General features: G+C 43.2%; 1 protein-coding gene across 5 annotated transcripts in view; it reads left to right on the plus strand.

Annotated features, from left to right (window-relative positions):
• The window catches only part of Hs3st4 (heparan sulfate-glucosamine 3-sulfotransferase 4), a 423,734-nt gene extending 409,232 nt beyond the window's left edge, over window positions 1–14,502 (plus strand). For 4 of the 5 annotated variants that reach the window (XM_075972129.1, XM_075972130.1, XM_075972131.1 and 1 more), the window contains one exon: window positions 12,285–14,502. In XM_075972129.1, the coding sequence (XP_075828244.1) occupies window positions 12,285–12,921 (637 nt within the window). In that variant the 3' untranslated portion in view covers window positions 12,922–14,502. Of the gene's footprint in view, window positions 1–4,619; window positions 4,707–12,284 lie in introns of those variants that run through there. The other variant, XM_075972132.1, reaches the window with a different exon arrangement.
• The last annotated feature ends 4,077 nt before the right edge of the window (window positions 14,503–18,579 follow it).

The following is an 18,579-nucleotide window of genomic DNA, read 5'->3' on the forward strand; positions in this document are numbered from 1 at the left end:
TCCATCTATGGTAAAGAGAAGTTTCCTTGATGAGGGGTGACAACCACACTTATCTGTGGGTATAAGAACAAATGTGTTTTGATTTTAGGTAGGGGTTATTCTGGTTTACTAAAGTAGTGGTTATAGAATCTACTCCAACAATTATGACTTCACTAGCTCTGGGTAATTAGCTAGATTTCCAGAGCCAGCCATAGCATCCCTTTCATTGGTGGGTTTTAAGTCCAACTAGAGAGCAGTTGGTTACCACCAAGTAATGTGTGCCACTACTGCACCCATAGGGTTGCAGTGCCATGCTAGTCATTGCTGTGGTCCATGGGTATCATTACTGGGTAGGACTGTTGGTTGTCTCCTGCTTAGAACACTTGCGTATCACCTTCTGGTAACATAAAAGTCCTCAAGGATGGCCTTTTCAGGTCAGTTCCAATCCAGGGGCTTCTGAGCCTTATTTATGAAGTTTATGGTATCTTTACCAATAGAGATTTACCTTTCACCTCTGGAGGGTAACCAAAGGCAACAGCAATAGGCTGTATATTTTGGGAGTCTGTTAGAAAGCCCCACCCAACAACTCAAATGAGGACTTCTCATGTCTGATACTTTCTTCTATGTCTAATCCCTTCTGCCTATGGGATGAACATGCATTCAGAGCATGTTGCCCAGCTCAGTTAATCATCTCTAGAAACATTCGTACAAAAAGAAGTCATTACTAATTTCCTAGGTATCTTTTCATCTAATCAAGTTGACCAACAAGATAAACCATTATGCAGGAGGAACAAAGCAAAATGTAGACAAGAAAGGGAAAAGACTTGGCATATTGGCAGTTGCCATCATAAACAGACACACCTTCCGTCCCTCCAAAACTGAGCTTTGTTGATGGCCCATATAGCTTGAGAATGTAGACCTTAGACATTCATCCGGGAAATAGGCTCAGGAAGAGTCAACAGGGCTTGACACAAAAGCAGGCTGCAGGTGAGAAGCCAAGAGGGAGGACTGGCAGCATCCCTGAGGCAGTGATGGGCTGATACACGCTTGAGTAGGAAGCACAGGGTGAGATGGAGAGGCCTGAAGCTCATGCTGCTACTGTGTGTTAACTGAGCACAAAGGGCATGCACAGATTCTGTAATCAGGGTGTAATTGTTGCGCCTGCCCTTTGAAATGCTGAGCCTGTGGAAAGGAAATAGATTAAGATAGCAGATAGAAGTTGGTGTGTAGGGTTCTGTAGAGAGTCCTTCTTTAAAGATACATAAACAAAATATTCCAAGTATGTACCAGATGGGATCCCCAGCCAGGGGCAAGTGACACATGTTCCGTGCTCTAATTCATTCAAAATCATAGAACATTTTGTCTCACGATATCCAGATAGGAAGGTCTGATCACAAAAGATGAAGGGCTAAATCACCGTGATTCCCAACCTGAGGGCTGTGACCCCTTTGGGGGTCCAGCAACCCTTTCATAGGAGTCACATACCAGATATTCTGCATGGCAGATATTTATATTACAATTCATAACTAGCAAAATTAGTTATGAAGTGGCAAAAATAATTTTACAGTAGGGGAGGGGAGGGTGTCATCACAACATGAGGGATTGTATTAAAGGGTTACAGCATTAGGAAGGCCGAGAAGCACTGGGCTAGAGAAAAAGCTACGATAGTGTCTGGTGATAGTGAACAACACTATCTTGTGTATAACTGATAAATTAAATCTTTGCTCTTGGATTTCAAGAAAGCTATTATATTCTAACTCAAAGGATCCTTGCATTCAAATCTATAACTCTAGTTTAGACAGAAACTCCCATTTGGACACTGTGCAGAGCCACAGAGGAGGAATCAGCCTTCATGTGGTTATATGGAATCTGGCTCTACTGATGGATCCACTTTGTCTAAGTCACACTTAGCCAGGGGATACCAAAGACTCAGAACTGGTACCACACAGCTAATACTCCTTTATCTAAGGCATGGCATTTAGCAATCCAGAGAGTCGGCATTCCAAGACGGAGCTTCTACAATGCCGCCTATTGCCTTTGTTCTTTGACAGCACTCATTAAAACAGCATAGACTTATAAAGTCCTTATGTGGTGGTTGTCAATGGAGGCAGCTGCTCTAGTTGGAATTAAGTTTGAGTCTGTGCCTCCAGGGTTCAGAGTTTGGAATTTAATTGAGATATTAAGAGGATAGGAACATAATGAAATTTAATTGAGATATTAAGAGGATAGGAACATAATCTGTTCATGATGTTTAGAGGTAGAGCCTTTGGACATTGATTAGGATCAGAAAAGGTCACCAGCGTGACGTTCCCTTGAATACTGGTGGCTTTATAAAAGAGAGAGCAACTAGAGGACATCTGTACATGAGTGTTCCCTCTAGTGGCACATATGTATTATCTTCACTGTGACAAACAACCGGAAAAACACCTTAAGGGTGAAAGGGCTGATTTGAGCTCACAGTTTTAGAAACTTTTACCTCACTGTGGCAGGGAAGGTGTGGTTGGGTCTTCATAGCAGTAGGAACTCCTCACATCACTGGTATCAGAATGCTGAGAGTGGAAGCAGAACAAGTGATGAGCTTCCAAGGTCCATCTCTAAGGATATACTGCTACCAACTATGCCTCATCTCCTAAAGGCTTCTTAGGAAACCAAAATAGTGACACCAGCTGGGGACAAACCTTCAGAACAGGAACCTGCCAAGGACAGTTTAGAGTCAAGGCACAATGGATGTCTTGTGCTGTGTTTGAATTCCAACAGCATGAAAGCCACTACCAGTCTCTAGCTCTAGGGCTCTGCCTGTAGAACTATGAGCCCAAGCAATCTTTTGTTCTTTATAAGTTTCTCAGCCTTATAGATGGACACAGCTGAACACACAGGCATTTGCTCCATTTTAAAGCAACTATGTGAGGTACATATTATCACCATTCCAGTTTGGAGCTGAGAAAATCTAGGCAGAGAGAGGCTAAGTAGGTTATCCAACATCCTACCCCTAATGAAAGGCACAGACTATATCCAAATCTAGAAATCTTGGTTAAACTAATGGATCACAAGGGATGATTGAGACTTCCAAAGACATCTGGCAATATCAATGTGCACATCTGATTAGTATGTCTATAGGGGCCGATGATCACCTAAAAGACAGTGGCCGGGGTGCTACACCCAGCATTGTACATAGTTCTTATTGTGAAATTCAGGGTAGACACAGATTCTGACACACAGGCTGCTCATTGGCAGTTCCCCATGGACCATCATCTTTATAGTTCATAAATCACTGCAAATCTTACTTTCCTTGGAGGTGAACATTCCATTCTTGGCTTCCATTCTTGGTGATGGGGTTATATGGAAATGATGGTCATGAGGATAGGGATGAATTCCCACATCTTTTCCAGATAGTTCTTTGGAGGTAAAACCAAGCCCCAAACAAATCAACTCAGTGAGAATCATAATCCTCCAGTCCTGAAATATCTCTACTAACCTGACACAATGTTCAAAATAGAAAACATGTTCCAGACCTGAGTTTACTATTTTCTATTTTCTCCTAAATTGTGATTGTGTGACATTTAAACCCAGAGAGTTTTCTGTTTTCCTTATTGGTATTCTTTTGGTCCACATTCTCTCTCTCTCTCTTCTTTTCTTTTATTCTTTTTCCTCCTCCATTTATCATCATCTTCACAGTTTCCACTTCTCTGCCACACCTTTCTGTCTCCTTTTCTCCTTATAGGAGTGTGGCAATATAGATGAGATGCAGCAACAGAGGGATCTCACAGAAATAGTCTGTCCCAGCCTCATCTACAAGCCTCCTCTACAAAAACTTAGAGTGTCTTGAATGTCAGGGACCACACATGCTTTTATACCAATATTCACTTAATACTCTGTATATAATAATCACCAATAAATACTCAGTTGAATGAACCAAGAGTTACTTTGAAACATAGCCCTTTTATGTATAGGAAGTTGAGGTCCAGGGAAGAAACATCTGTAACTTAAATTCATTCAGCAAGTTAACTGTTAAGTCAGAACTGTAGCTCAGAACCTCCTTTGGAATCTAGCTTAGAGCAGTGTGGTCCCAGAACATGCAGCTTTCTCCAGTCCTCTATATATGAATGTGGTTTTCATATACAAATAAAAATGGATTGTACTTCTTTTTCTCACAAATTCAAATTTGAAAACCATAGTGAAATTCCCGACATGCCTGGGGAAGGCAAGGTGTGGTCCATGAACCATTGGATAAGATTCATTTTTCCTCTCTAAAACCTGACTTTCTCCATTTCTGTATGGGCTCAGTGAATCCTAGGGGCCTGTGAGGTTGAGCTGGGCTAATGTGACACAGGTGTTACATGGACTTGTAAGTGTATTTCTTCCCTTGGTACCGAGGAGCTGGCCCCACCACCTGCCCTTGCTTTAACCACCATCATCGTGGGTTATAGTTCATCAGGAGGGCTCAGAAAATATTGCTAATTTATGCACCATTTATTCCACTAGATAATGCATTTGGGAAAGTGTAAGGTGCCCACACACCTGCAATTCAGGCAAGCTAAAGGCGGCTCGGCACTGACCCTGCCAGGGAGAATGGGCACTTTATATCTCATATGGTTGATTGCTTTCTCCCTCAGTGTCCATGATGGTGTCCATTCACTTCAGTTGAGGAGGCCCTGGAGAGAGATATCACAAATTGAATGATGTAGCTTGATCTGGCAAGGATTTCTAGGGTTCTGTGATTCCCAGTGGTAAGCTGCCTTCACTGTTCATGTAATGGGACTGATTTTAAGATTCCACTTCGCCACCTACTAGCAGAGTGACTTGGGGACAGTCATGTCACTTTGCTAAGCCCTAGTAATTTGACACTTGTCAAGAAGCAACCAAGAGGGCAGATTATGGTGTTAGACAAAAACCTAAGATTGGATTTGGTTCTACCTCTCTTGACTGTAAATGAATCAATCTCACTGGGCTTCAGTTTTCTGATTTCTAAAGATGTGATGATGGTATAAAAAGTAAAAGGGGGCTTTAAGGAATTAGCAGCAACTGTATCGAGACCCCATGCAAGTCACTCTCTAGATATTAATTTAACACTACTCCCTGTGAAAGGGAGATTGTTCATGTGATGCTTGCTCTCCAGACAATGGGAATGAGGCATTGTGGGTACTCCTTAACTTACAGTGGGGATGCACTCAATGAAGTCATCAAACAGTTAAGGTATTAGAAGGTGACAATGCATTGTTTTTCAGATAGGGCCTCATGCCTTCCAAACTGGCCTCAAACTTTCCCCACCAACTGCTCCCTACTCTCAGCCCCCGAAAATGGGTTTAGTGTGCCAAGAACACCATCACTCTTCCAATATATACTGTTGGCTGTTCATGGTTATGTGGTTGGACAGGAAATGTGATTCAGCATCGAGAGAAAGTAGTAAAGGTGGCACAGTGTGATGCCTGCAGACACGGCTACAAAAGCAACATAGTGTGACCCTGTGCCAATCAAACCAGAGTTGGGTGGAGTCATATCACATATATTAGTCCAGGAACAGATTCAAATTCAAAACATAGTTTATTCTGAATGTGGACCACTTTCTACTGAATGTGAATTATTGCTGCGGAAGCTCCAGCAGCTCCTTCCACTATTTCAGCTGATAGCCTTTATGATACCAGCCCATTTGGGCGTGGTCTCTTTTGCTTTAAAAAGCAGCAGTAGCCATGCACTAGCTCTCTTGCTTCGGGCTTCCATGCTGATAGACTTCGTTCCTGATCGCGCAGAGGGCTGTTTACTGGGACGGTGATCTGTAAGATTTTTTCCCCTTATTAATAACCCTTTTATTAATCATAATTCCAAACTGGTATGGGATTGTTTTGTGACTTAACGCCTTCAAATCATAGTTGAAAAACTGAAAGTTATATCTGTATTAGTGCTGTGTAATGTGCACAAGATCATACAACTTATAAACCTGTGCAAACTTAGCAAATAGAGCTCTAGATTTTGTGCTCTTGACTTCACAGGAGAGTCTTGTGTTTGAAAGTGCTTAGTGAAGTCAATCTTCCCTCACGCACGAAACAAAACATGGGGTAGGTAAGCCCTCTGTACATAATGGTACTTGAGGCACTATGGCAACTATCGTCACAGTCTCCTTAGAGGCCCTGTACGCCGCTGACTAGAATTGCACAGGCCTCTGCTTAGCAAAGTGCTCACACCAATGGAAGAGGGTGGGGGCTGGGATGAGAGCTGAGGGCATCTAAGAAATGTTCGTGATGTGAGAGCAGCTGACAGCTTGGGCGGAGCGATTCTCACTTCAGGACTGTATGTTGATGCTGATGTCACAGCTGCTCTGAGCACCCAGGATACTGTCAACGAGCTCTTCCCAGCCCAGATGCGGTGTTTTCTCACCATATGGTGCGCAATGAAGTGCATGGTCTTTCAGGCAGGGATGGTGTGGTGAAAGCACACTGACCCCCATACGTGGAAAACCTGGTCTAAGGAGCATATGGTTCAGTTTCACCCAGTTTTCCCATTTCCTGCTCCCCTGCCTCCAGTACCATGTGCTCATTTGTGTATCAATCCCACAATAACCTAGTGACTGCTATAGATAATGCTATATTGCTATAACGCTATAGAACATTACATGGTGGCATTTGTCACATTAAGCATGAAGAACACAGGCGAGTAAAGCGTTGCCCTTATCCTCAAGAACTGAGACTAGCTGTGCAGGATATGGGGAGCAATTCCAGTATGTTGGTTTGCTTGGATACGTGTTTGGGGTTTTTTTTGCAATGCAAGAGAACAAATTCGGGGTTTTGTGCCTGATACATGCTAGGCCAGCCCTCTACCACTGAGCTTCATTCATCCCACTCTACCTTAGGTCTTGTAATCTCAGTGATGCCAGAGCTCTGGGAGCTAAGATATGTTAGTAAGGGGCTGTGATGTGGTGGGACATTTATATAGCATGGGGGAGGTCCCGAATCCCCTGACTTCAATCTCAGGCTATGTACCAAAATTAAAATACAGTACAATGTAATAAAATAAGAGTTAGTGAGAAATCTTTGAGAATACTAACTTTTTTATAACACAACAAAGCATTTAAATATTTTTTTCTGTTTGGGAATTCACGGCACAGACAAAGAGCAGGTCTCACCATCCGCTGGCGACTAGCAGAAGATAGACGTTGCTCTCTTAACTTCCTGGCAGATGAACTATGCACAGAGAATATGAATGCCCAGCTTCAGCTCAGGTCTGACCCCTGGATTTCAGACTCCCATGCACGGATAAGTTGCTTGGCTTGACTTGAGGCTGTAACTGATAGCCCGCGTTCCAGATTCCACATCAGACTGTTGTCTGCCCCTCCACAGCTACTTGTTTTACACTTTAGAGTGCTCTTCTCCTAACTAACCATCAGTCCACCACGCTGCTGCCAGTGTTGCTGTGGTCCCCGGCATCTCTCTTTTACTTAAACTTAGTCCAGCCCTCAGCTGAGTTATTCCCGGGGACTACTACCACTTCTAACATATAGTCCTGATGTAGTGTCTGAGCATGCTACCCTTGACACTTACACTCTCTTCTCTGGTCTCAGCAAAGCAGTCAGAAAAGGTAATTCAGTACAAATGATGCTCTAGTCTCCTGTTCAGCGCTCTTCAATGGATGCTTGTGATATAGAGAAGAATCCTTATGCCTCCCTCGGATTAGGCAGGCCCTCCAGGATCTGCTCCCTGCCCATCTTTCCTGACCTTATTTTCTAACTCTCTTACCTTGTCTAACTCCCTCCAGCATCCCTGGCCTTTCTCCTGTTCCTCACGCACGCCACAATGTGAGAACATGGGTGTATTGAAATGTCAGACCCAGCTGAGAAGAACTTAATTAAAAACAAAAAAATTGAGGGTGGAAAGCTTCAAGAAGGTGGGAAGGATAAGATTCTAAGACTAGGTGGAAGTTTGTCATATCCAATAAAAGAAATGTCTTCTTCATCTTCTTCAGTCTCTCTCTCTCTCTCTCTCTCTCTCTCTCTCTCTCTCTCTGTGTGTGTGTGTGTGTCTGTGTGTGTGTGCATGCGCGTTGCTATGTAAATCTTCCTCAGGAGCCACTTATCTTTTTTTTTTTTTGAGACAAAATCTCGCCTTGGCCTGGGACTTTCCAAGTAGTCGAAGCAGGAGGCTGGCTACACTTGTCTCAGACTCCTGAGTGCTAAAAGTGTGAGCATGTACTGCCACACCCAGCTTTTTACAAACATGGGTCCTGGGGGATCAAATTTAGGACCTCACTGCTTGTGTGGTTAACACTTTGGTGCCTGAGCAAACACCTGAGGCCTGCATCCTCCAGTGTTATCAGGAGAAGAGACCAGGCTGGAGCAGAAGTAGTTGCTGTATCAGAGTTTCAGATGAGAGATCTGGGAAGGAGAAACAGCAAACAAACCCTATTACAAGAAAACCTGCCCCGGGATTGGCCTCAGCTCCGGAGACTAGATCAATGACTTGGTAGGCCCTCGTCAGAGAATCATCTCATTAACTTCTGAATAACTTAACTGTTGAACTAAGAGACAAAACACACGCATAGTGAGACCTTGTACTCCAAGCCTCTTTCCTCCTGTGTAGAGCTGGAATAGTAATGATACCCGCTCTGATGATTAGGACAATTAATTACACGGCCCTGTGATACTCATTTCATCTGTCCGAAGTCCCAGCTCGGCTGCATACTCCAAGTTTGTTTCATTCTCTGTGATATTACTGGGAAATGATCATTTATGAAGAGAATAAATGAGAGAGTGAATGAAAGCGTGGGCTTTAGAAGAGCATAGACTTGCCATTTCATAGTCGTGGGAGAAGCCACTGGAAATTTTCTCATTGACAAAGAATTTGTTGGATCTTAATTAAGAGATCCAGTCTTACCATGGCTGCTGTGGGAATGTCCTTGAGTTAGATGTTTGTCACACTCACCTGCAGCAAGATGATCAGAGCCACGGGGACTCCTCTTCTGCCCTCTGCTTTCTTCAGTGTCCCTGCCTGTTTTTTGCTTTGCATCAAATGCTGAGCTGGACATATTCCACACACTCCTGTATCCACTGGCTTATAGGCTGGGAACTACTTCATCCCAGATGCTTTGGATAAAAGAGTCAAGATCCACAAGGATCTTGGCAGATTGTCAATTACCTGAAGTAGAGGAGATGAATTTGAATGGGACTTAGAGTAAAGGAAGCATTGAGGCTTAAGGAGTGTGAGTACAAAGAACGGATAAGAGGAGCTTTACAGCTGCTTCTGTACTGAGGGAAAATGCAACAAGACAGACATACAAAAACGCAGGGAACGAAATGGGGGAGAAGCCATGCAAAAATAATACCCATAAGGAGGTTATCTTTCAACAGAGTTTATTTAATGATTTTGTAATATGATGCGAGTTCCATAATTTGTTAAAGGAATAATCTCTACAGCCGAAATAGAATAGGATTGAGTTGATTCCTTGTATCCAGCCAGAGCTAGTGGCAGCTTTTTGGTCAGCCCCCAGTCTCTAGATCAAGAAGCAGTTGATGACATTGGTGTGAATCACAATTTGCCTTATTCTAGATCAGACCTTCAGTTCGGTTTTTCCATTGAGTCAAATGTAATTTCTTTCCCTTTGCCCTTCTGTAAGAATTGCTTGGAAAATGCTCCTAGACAGCCGGCTTAAGTGAAAATAAGATTCTGGCATTCATGAGATACTCTCCTAAGGGATCCACCCGCATTATCTCATTTAGTCTTCATCTCAGCCCTGCGAGCGTGGAGTTTTATTAGCCCTGTCTTTTCTGTGAGGAGTTGAGGTTCCTAATGGGGTAAGGGGGTTCAGTGAGACCAAACCCGTCATTAGAACTTTCAGGTTACCAGATTAGACAGGGCTACAATCAAAGACTGTTTCTTAGCTGCACCCTTCCAGAGGAGACCAGCACGGTTAGTGAGCTCAAACTGACACACATGCCCAGACACTAGATATTGTGGGGAACCTGTCACCCCTAAACAAACCTGATTACTAATGGCCCTTGGGCTCTGATCTGAAAACTGCACTCTGCCCAACCAGTGTAGTCCAACAAGGACTAGTTCTAGCGAATTTTTCTACCAGGCAAATTCCTCTTGCTTAATAAAAGAGCTTGCGGTGAAAGCTGAAAACCCAGCCGCAATTAATTATTGACAGAGCATGTGAATTAGAGATAAAAAGAAGTCATTCTTTCTCCACGCAAGTGCTAGTAAATAAATTTAATTACGGTAGGAGAGGCTAAGGGATCTTCGTCTGTATTAAGTTTTATTAGCGGAGACATTTAAAAGCATGTCATCATAACAAAGAGGTCTTGTGTAATCCTGAATGTACCACTTTAGCGCGGGGCTTGGAAGTGAATGGATTTAACGGAGTACCTGGTGGCAGGTGGCCCATATACCATCGGGTATCGACACATGTTTCTTCTCAGTTAGCACTGGTCTACATAGGCCTACGACAGACTGACTGCATAATAGGATCGTGGGCCTCGTTTTCAATCACTGGTTGGTCTTCTGCTTTGGGCAGGAGGAAGTGGTATCAAATTGTCTCCCCAGAGGAAAATGTGAATGGAGGGATGGAGTCGGAACATGTTTTTGTCAAGGAGACCAGTAGACAAGAGCTGTAGGGTGGTGTCTGTATTAGCTGGCATCTTTCTGTTACTTTAACAATCATCTAAGACAATCAACTTAGAAGTAAGACTTATTATGGCTTTTGGGTCCAAAGATTGAAATCCATGGTTGCTTTGCCTCATTGGTTTTGGGTCTGTGGCAACACACCGTTTATCATAGAAGGCATATATGGTGGAAAAAGCCCATTCTTCTCATGACCAAGACATAAAAGTGAGGATTAGAGAGAGGAGATGCTAGGGTCTTAATATGCCCATTATTTAAAAAATATTTTTTAGATTTATCTGTTTTATATGTAGGTGTGCTTTTGCCTGCATGTATGTTTGAGCATCGAGTACAGGCCAGGTGCCTGTAGAAATCAGAAGGGGGTGATGGATATCCTGGAATTGGAGATACAGTTCATTGCAAGCCACCACGCAGGTGCTGGGAAACAAATGCAGTCCACTGCAAGAGCAGCCAGTGCTTTCAACCATTGGGGCCCCCTTAGTAGTCTCTTAATATGCCCTTTCGAAGCATGACTCCAAGGATTTAAATTCCTCTCCAGTGCTCCACCCTTAAAGACTCCACCACCCTACCCAGGCTAGAGACAAAACCTTTAACCTATGGCTTTGGGGGCTTTTTAAAGATCCCAGCTAGAGCAGGCTCTGTGAGAAGATTACAGGGCAAACTTGGAAGCAAAGAAAGAAGAAAACTGTGTGTCTTGTTCCCATCCTATGTTTGCATTCTCTATGTCACTTTGTTCTCAAAGGAACTTAAGGTGAGTGTTAGGATGTTATAATGAAGATGTCATGGCCCAGGGATGTGCTTAAGTTTTCTTCAGACAGAAAGCTTGTCTGATTTCTGTCCCATCTTTAGGCTTCGGTTTCATCACTTATACAACAATGTTTTTGGGCTAAGACGTCAAGGTTCAGAAAAACTCCTTAAAAGTAAAACAATGCATTTTCCAGGTTCTGTGGGTCACATGCTTATCGCACCGACCCCACTTGCTGTTTATTTGACAAAAGCAGCACACACACTATCTGTAAGTAAGTGCGGCTGTGTCTCCATGAAGGTTTGTTTACAAGCACTGACATTTAAATTCTGCATAATTTCCACATAGCACGCAGTTCTACTATCACTATCATTTGGGTTTTCCCCACAACCATTTAAAGATTATAAATCCTTCTTAACTGTGACTCACAGACAAATAGAAGGCAGTGAGAATTTGCCAAGCCTGGACCAGATAATCTTTGAGGTCGTGTTGAGCTCAAACATTTCCTGAAAGCTACTACAACAATAATAAAACCCTTAATTTGTTAAGCTCATGCACACATGAGATTCCATGCTAAATGCTTTTCAAACATTATCCCCCTAATCCTCACACTACCGTGAGAAGTCGGTGCTATCATTACCTCCGTTTCACAGATTTTAAACCTAATATATAAAGAAATCTAGGTTAAACACAACTGGTAAGAGGTAGAAAGGCAGTTTAAATCCAGGGACACAAGACTCCCAAAGAATAATGCATAAGCCTTAGGCTGCCTTTTCCAATAATTGCATAGTCAAGCCCACAGTTGGTACATAAAAAAAAAAAAAAACAAATTCCCAGTGCTTATTGGTTCTATTTGGTGCCTCCCACCTTTGTTATATGGTACATAGAATTTGTGTAAAGATATCTTGGGTATGGTAATAATCACTGTATTTCCCCTTTCTTCATTCTTCTAGAAATGTGATGCCCAAGACAGTGGACGGGCAGATAACCATGGAGAAGACGCCCAGTTACTTTGTGACAAACGAGGCTCCCAAGCGCATTCACTCTATGGCCAAGGACATCAAACTCATCGTGGTGGTGCGAAACCCGGTGACCAGGGCCATTTCTGACTATACCCAGACGCTGTCAAAGAAGCCAGAGATCCCTACCTTTGAGGTGCTGGCCTTCAAAAACCGGACCCTGGGGCTGATTGACGCCTCGTGGAGTGCCATTCGCATCGGGATCTATGCTCTGCACCTGGAGAACTGGCTGCAGTACTTCCCCCTCTCTCAGATCCTGTTCGTCAGTGGAGAGCGGCTCATAGTGGACCCTGCAGGGGAGATGGCCAAAGTACAGGATTTCCTAGGCCTCAAGCGTGTTGTGACAGAGAAGCACTTTTACTTCAACAAAACCAAGGGATTCCCCTGCCTGAAGAAGCCAGAAGACAGCAGTGCCCCAAGATGTTTGGGCAAGAGCAAAGGTCGGACTCATCCCCGCATTGACCCAGATGTCATCCACAGACTTCGGAAATTCTACAAACCCTTCAACATGATGTTTTACCAAATGACTGGTCAAGATTTTCAGTGGGAACAGGAAGAGGGTGATAAGTGAGGCTGACAGTGTGGAGGGAAGGCTAAGGAATAGCAAGGATACTCTTTACCAGAGTCCCACATCCCCCAGGTTCTGAAGCTTTGGCCATGCTGGAGTGCCAAGTAGATTGCCAACCTCATCCAGTCAGGTTACTTCCAATGTTGTGGGCTTAGGCAAAGGTATAGATCTCATGGCATCCCTCTGAAGGAACCAGCTGTACCTGGTGGACAAGGTGGCCACCAGAATCCACCATGAATATTTAGCCTCTACTAGTTAATAGAGCCTTGAAGACAGGATAAACATCTTCCAGTGTCAAAGACGTATGCTATGATGTTGATGAGTGGCAAAAAGAAAGGAAATGAAAGGAAAGGAAAGATAGGCAAGAAGGAAGAAAGGAAGAAAAGATAGGAAAGAAGGAAGAAAGGAAGAAAGGATAGGAAAGGAGGAAGGAAGGATAGGAAAGAAGGAAGGATAGGAAGGAAGAAAGGAAATAAGAAAAGAAGAAAGGATAGGAAAAAAGGAAGGAAGGAAGGAAGGAAGGAAGGAAGGAAGGAAGGAAGGAAGGAAGGAAGGAAGGAAGGAAAATGTACTTTGCAGGAGCTCTTATTGTATTTGTTTTGGGAGTCTGGATTCTAACCTTGTGTTTAATTTCTGGTACATAAACTTCTGCTTTGGCATCTCTCCAGAATGTTGTTGGTGGCTGAGAGCTCCAAGATTCCCAGGGAGCAATATTCTCCCTCCAAGCCTGTCTAGCCTTCCCATCAAAGGCTTCATCCCAAAACCCTTTGACATTCTCCCTTCCCACAATATGAAGGCAAAGGCATGCACGTATGTTCCTCACCAAAAAATAGCCTACACCCCTGGAGCATTCTATTAGAGAGCCTTCCAAGATGGGTCTCTCTCTTCACGCGTGTTCCAAATTACAGAGAAGCTTAGCACACATCCTCACGTTGGAATCTGACCCACATGAATGCTTCTAGAACAGGGAGACAGCAGCTATGATTTGAGCCCTGACGTTGTCAAAGATGAATGCCTATACGTGGGGGGTATAAGAAAAAAAAACCCAGTCCTCTAGTTGGGAGGCCCCCTTACCTAACGATCCTCTTCCCTAAGGATCTTGGTCCTGAGGCATGCTCTAGGGATAGACTCTGCCCTAGAGACAAAAACCATAGCTTGTTTGTTAGTTGTTCTGAGTAACCCTTCAGGATGCAGAGAGGAAGGGAACACTCAACGTTTTTCTGTTTGTCTTACCTCTGCCCCCTCAGGGTCACCTCATGGCTCATTGCTCTACTCCTAGATGGTATTTATTGGGCCATTGGCAAGAATGCTGATTTGCAGTGTGAAGTGGGTGGGGAGGGCAAGGACTGTCTGCAGACATCCTTTTCAAGGGCTGCCAAATACAGTGTCCCTTCCCATTAGTGTGGTCGACGGAAACAAAGCAGTTGACATAAAGCACTTGTTCACAGATCTCCAAAGCCAGAAATTGTAGTAAAATTGGAAATTTGTATGAGTGGGGAGAGTGGAATCTGTTCGGCTGTGATTAAACTGTCATTTCTCCCACTAAATGGAAACTGTGTTGTTATAAAGCTTAATGCAACCTGATTGATGGGCTTTAATGGTGAGTTTGTGTTGGTCACTTCTTCCCCACCCCTACACTGGAGCACAAGAAATGGCTTTGTTCAGGATGAACAGAGGGACCAGATTTCCGAGTATTTAGGGGTTTCTATGTGCAGGGCAGGATGCTTCTTACAGCCACACAAAAACTATGGCTTGGGAAGGAGGTATTAGGTTTTTCATCACCCCATGAGTGATGGACTGATAACTCAGATTCAAAACAAGCTGCACAAATATATTTTTTTTCAGATAAGAAAAGTTGAGCTGAAGGCAACAGATGTGCCAAAGTCAACAAAGATACAGATCAAAGGACACGTGCTCACATGTTTAAAGGAGGGGGGTGTACACATGCAGAGAAGGTGGACTGCATGGAGCTGACATGGGAATTGCTCTGTGAGCAGAACGAAGAGGGAGTGTGTACCAGCCCTTGCTGAATCACCCGCAGACTTTGTAAAACACATATGTCCAAGCCAAGTGTGGTGGAAGACACCAGAACCACAGCAGTCGAGCCTGAGGCAGCCTATGTCACACAGGGAGACATTGGCTAAAAGTAAGTAAATACATAAACAGAAGGGGAAAAGAAAGGAAAAAGGAGAGAGGACTGAGGCAGGAGGAAGGGAAGGAAGAAGTAAGGAAAGAAGAAGGACACTGTTTCCTGAGCTCTAGACTAGACCTGTGGTGAGATTTACTTCCAAGGAATGTGGCCCCAGGGGTTTTTAACACTACAAGGAAGGATATATTATCCTTGCAGAAATGGGTTCTGCTTGGGATTTCAGTAGTAGCTAGGTTATAGTGACATCATAACTCTGCCAAAGGGCAATGTTCTAGAATACCTCTAATGACGTTCTTCTACCGGCTAATACAGCCATTCCCAGCCTGCCCTCCTGTCCCGTTTTGGATGGACACATCTTGATTAAGCTCTTCAGTCTCCCCAGTCTGCCTGTCTTCATAAGCCTGTAAGACTCACATTTAAATGATGCTTCCTTCCAAACAACATAGCCTCTAAGTTTGTGTCCTTACATAAATATTCCATATAAAGATGACAAACCCATTTTAATATGGTTAACAAGAGGTAAATAAACCATTTTCTTTTGTGAAATAAAAGTCTGGAAAACTCCTTCTTAAGTCATTTATATTCCTTTCTGTATAAAGAAAGGGCAGAAGACTAAGCTTCAAGAACAAGAAGATTTAAAACAAAACAAAAACAAAACTTCCACTTGGCAATATATTTGAGTCTTGACGCTGAAAAGAAATGCAAATTTGGCATGTTTAAGGTCTGATTTCTTCGGTAGCTACTATTCCTTTGACTTTCTGACTCACAGTGAACGACTAGGCTTTGTCCCTGAGTGTGAAGGCTTGCTGAAGGAATCATTATCTATCCATAAAAGCTAAGCCAACTTGCCAGCATAGAGTCAGGTTAATAATACTTCTGCCCCATTTAAATGTGAGCATGGCAACTCCCAGAGAGACTGAACTTGGTATTTGATTTCAATTAGCAAAGCATAAATTATATTTAATGCTCTGCTCCCCGCCCTTCCCAGGAATGGATGATTCATGGCTACTGCTTGTGTTTCTAAATGAGAAAAGAGCCCATCCTTTTGAATGCTGCAGTATAATTGCTGCTGTGTTCATTTCAGTTTAAAAGTGTCTTTGTACACCCGAGAGATACAGAAGCCATGACACTGTCGCTCAAGTTTACGTGTTCGAAGCTCAACACACACACACACACACATACATAAACATGCACAAATTTAAGAAAATTACTTAGCAGACTCATGCATCTTTAGCTTGTGAACGGACACCATTATGTGGAGGTATGGCTGTTTATGGGATCCTCTACAAGCTTGAGGAAGGAACATCTTCAACTAACTTCTGCAGATGAATGTGGCTGCTCATTCCTATAATATTAGGATTCCCATCCAAGCCTTCCTTTTCTAAGCCTTTAACTCCTGTTTTTTCAGGGTCTTGACTTACTGGAACCCTCCTATTACTCCACCCTGTTATTTCCCAAGGAAAGCTTCTCCACTGGCTCAATGCTGTCAGAAAGGGTAACTAGCTGTCTTTTATCCCTGCCTATATGTGTGAATTCTACAAAAGAAACTACCAGTCTGACTTATCTTCAATTTTTATATCTGGACCAGAAGTATATTTAATCCTTACCTGGGTACTACCCAAGGTTTCCATGGAGATGAAAATGACTTAATAGAGAGGGAGACATCTGAAAAGAATAAAATGCTTCATTGACAGGAAGGATGCTGATGCTGATGACAATGATGGTAATGGTGTTGGTGATGCTGATGCTGCAGAGTAAGGATGAAGATGATGGTGGTGATGGGGATGAGGATGCTAATCACTACAAAGATGAGGGATGAGGAGGAAGAGGGAGGTAGTTTCACAATACTCTTTCCAGAACAATATATCTTTATAGTGTTCTAAAATAGTGGTGTTCAGTAATTAATTCTACTGTTTTACTCACATTGAATAATCATGAAAATGCTGAGAGAAAGTGAAGCACACTTGATTTGCATAAAGCTCAGGACAGGAAATGTTTTAAAAAGCTCCCTATAAACAGAACTAAGATGGCTGAAATTCACACATTCATATGCAAAATCTCCCTCCACTCTACCTTGAGGGAAATTCACCTCACTCTTTCTAGCTTTTTCCTTGTTCTGTATCAAAGGCATTGCTTTAGATTTTACAAGGACCCAGGATTCAACAATGCAGGAAAAGCTTTCAAGTCATGAGTTCACTGTCTGAAATTCTGGCTCCTTAATTCTTCCTGATCGGCCAAGTTGGTTGAGAACCTGGGTCCAAGATTGTATGTTTCAGAGTGTGTCTGCTTTCTCATAGAAATGAGAAATTTTCATTTCCAGGTGAGAGGTACATAAGATCACATCCTAGAAAACATGAAATATGATGCCGTAATACGATATGACCTATGACATCCAAGGAGGAAATACAGAAGAAACCATTGGGCATCTGCAATGGGAAATGAGCAGGGATCCCTGAATACAGGAAAACAACTGGGCTTTATATTCAGTCTGTTTCCTTCACTCTATTACTCCATACACATCTATAGGGTCATCAGATGGCAACAAAAAGAAATAGGGTGAAGGCGGGGAGAAGTTTGAGAGATGGCTCAATGTTAAAATCACCATCTGCTCTCCCAGAGGACCCAGTAAAGGTTCTCTAGAGAAGGGACCAACAGAGTGGATGCATGTCACAAAATATATTTAGTAGACTGGATTTCACAGTGAAAGCTGGGGAGTCCAAAAACTGGTCTTCTGCATATGGCATGTGGTCGAAAAAAATGACGAGGTCCATAATGCTGTATGCCTCTGCAGTCAAAAGTATCAAAGGCCAGAGTATTCTGGAGAGCTGTTGGTCTTCGGTCCGTGTTGGAAGCCTGGGGGATCTAGGTTCTGCTGTTAGCACTAAGAATGAGGAGAAGCACTCACAAGTAATGGGGCAAGGCCGGTGGGTCAAAATAATGATTTTTACCTTTCTTGAAGCTACTTCAATAATGCTTTCCACTTCTCTCCTATCAGAAGTGCAGGAGATACAGCAGCCTAACCAACTGATTTCTGCAGTGAATGTTTCCACAAATGCTGCGAGGAAGCCTTTCTCAGTGGCAGTGATAAACTATCTGCCATGCTTGCCTTGCTGGTGTGAAATACACACACTTTCAATGACCTGCTCAAAGTCAGCAGGTCCTGTGGGAGTGTTAACCATGCTAGGAGCTCCCCATGAAGTTTTCTAGCCCGTGAATATAGCTTTCCACCGCTCTTTACCGTCTCTATATCCACTTGGAATTGGAACACCGTGACCAAAGTCGTCTATCTCCTTGAAATGCAGGGATGGTTCAACAAATGCAAATCTGTAAATGTAACAAATGCCTAAATGATCTTAAAGGCAGAAATGACAGGATCTTCTCACAGATGCAGGAACAGCCACTGTTAATAGGATGGTGTCCCAAGGTGTCATTCTATCCACCCAGGAACCAATCAATTAAACGTGAGAAGCAAGTTGTAGGTAATAACAGATGTTAGACCAAACCATGGGGCT

The sequence above is a fragment of the Microtus pennsylvanicus genome, chromosome 5 (genome assembly GCF_037038515.1).
Source record: "Microtus pennsylvanicus isolate mMicPen1 chromosome 5, mMicPen1.hap1, whole genome shotgun sequence".
NCBI classification, from domain to species: Eukaryota; Metazoa; Chordata; class Mammalia; order Rodentia; family Cricetidae; genus Microtus; species Microtus pennsylvanicus.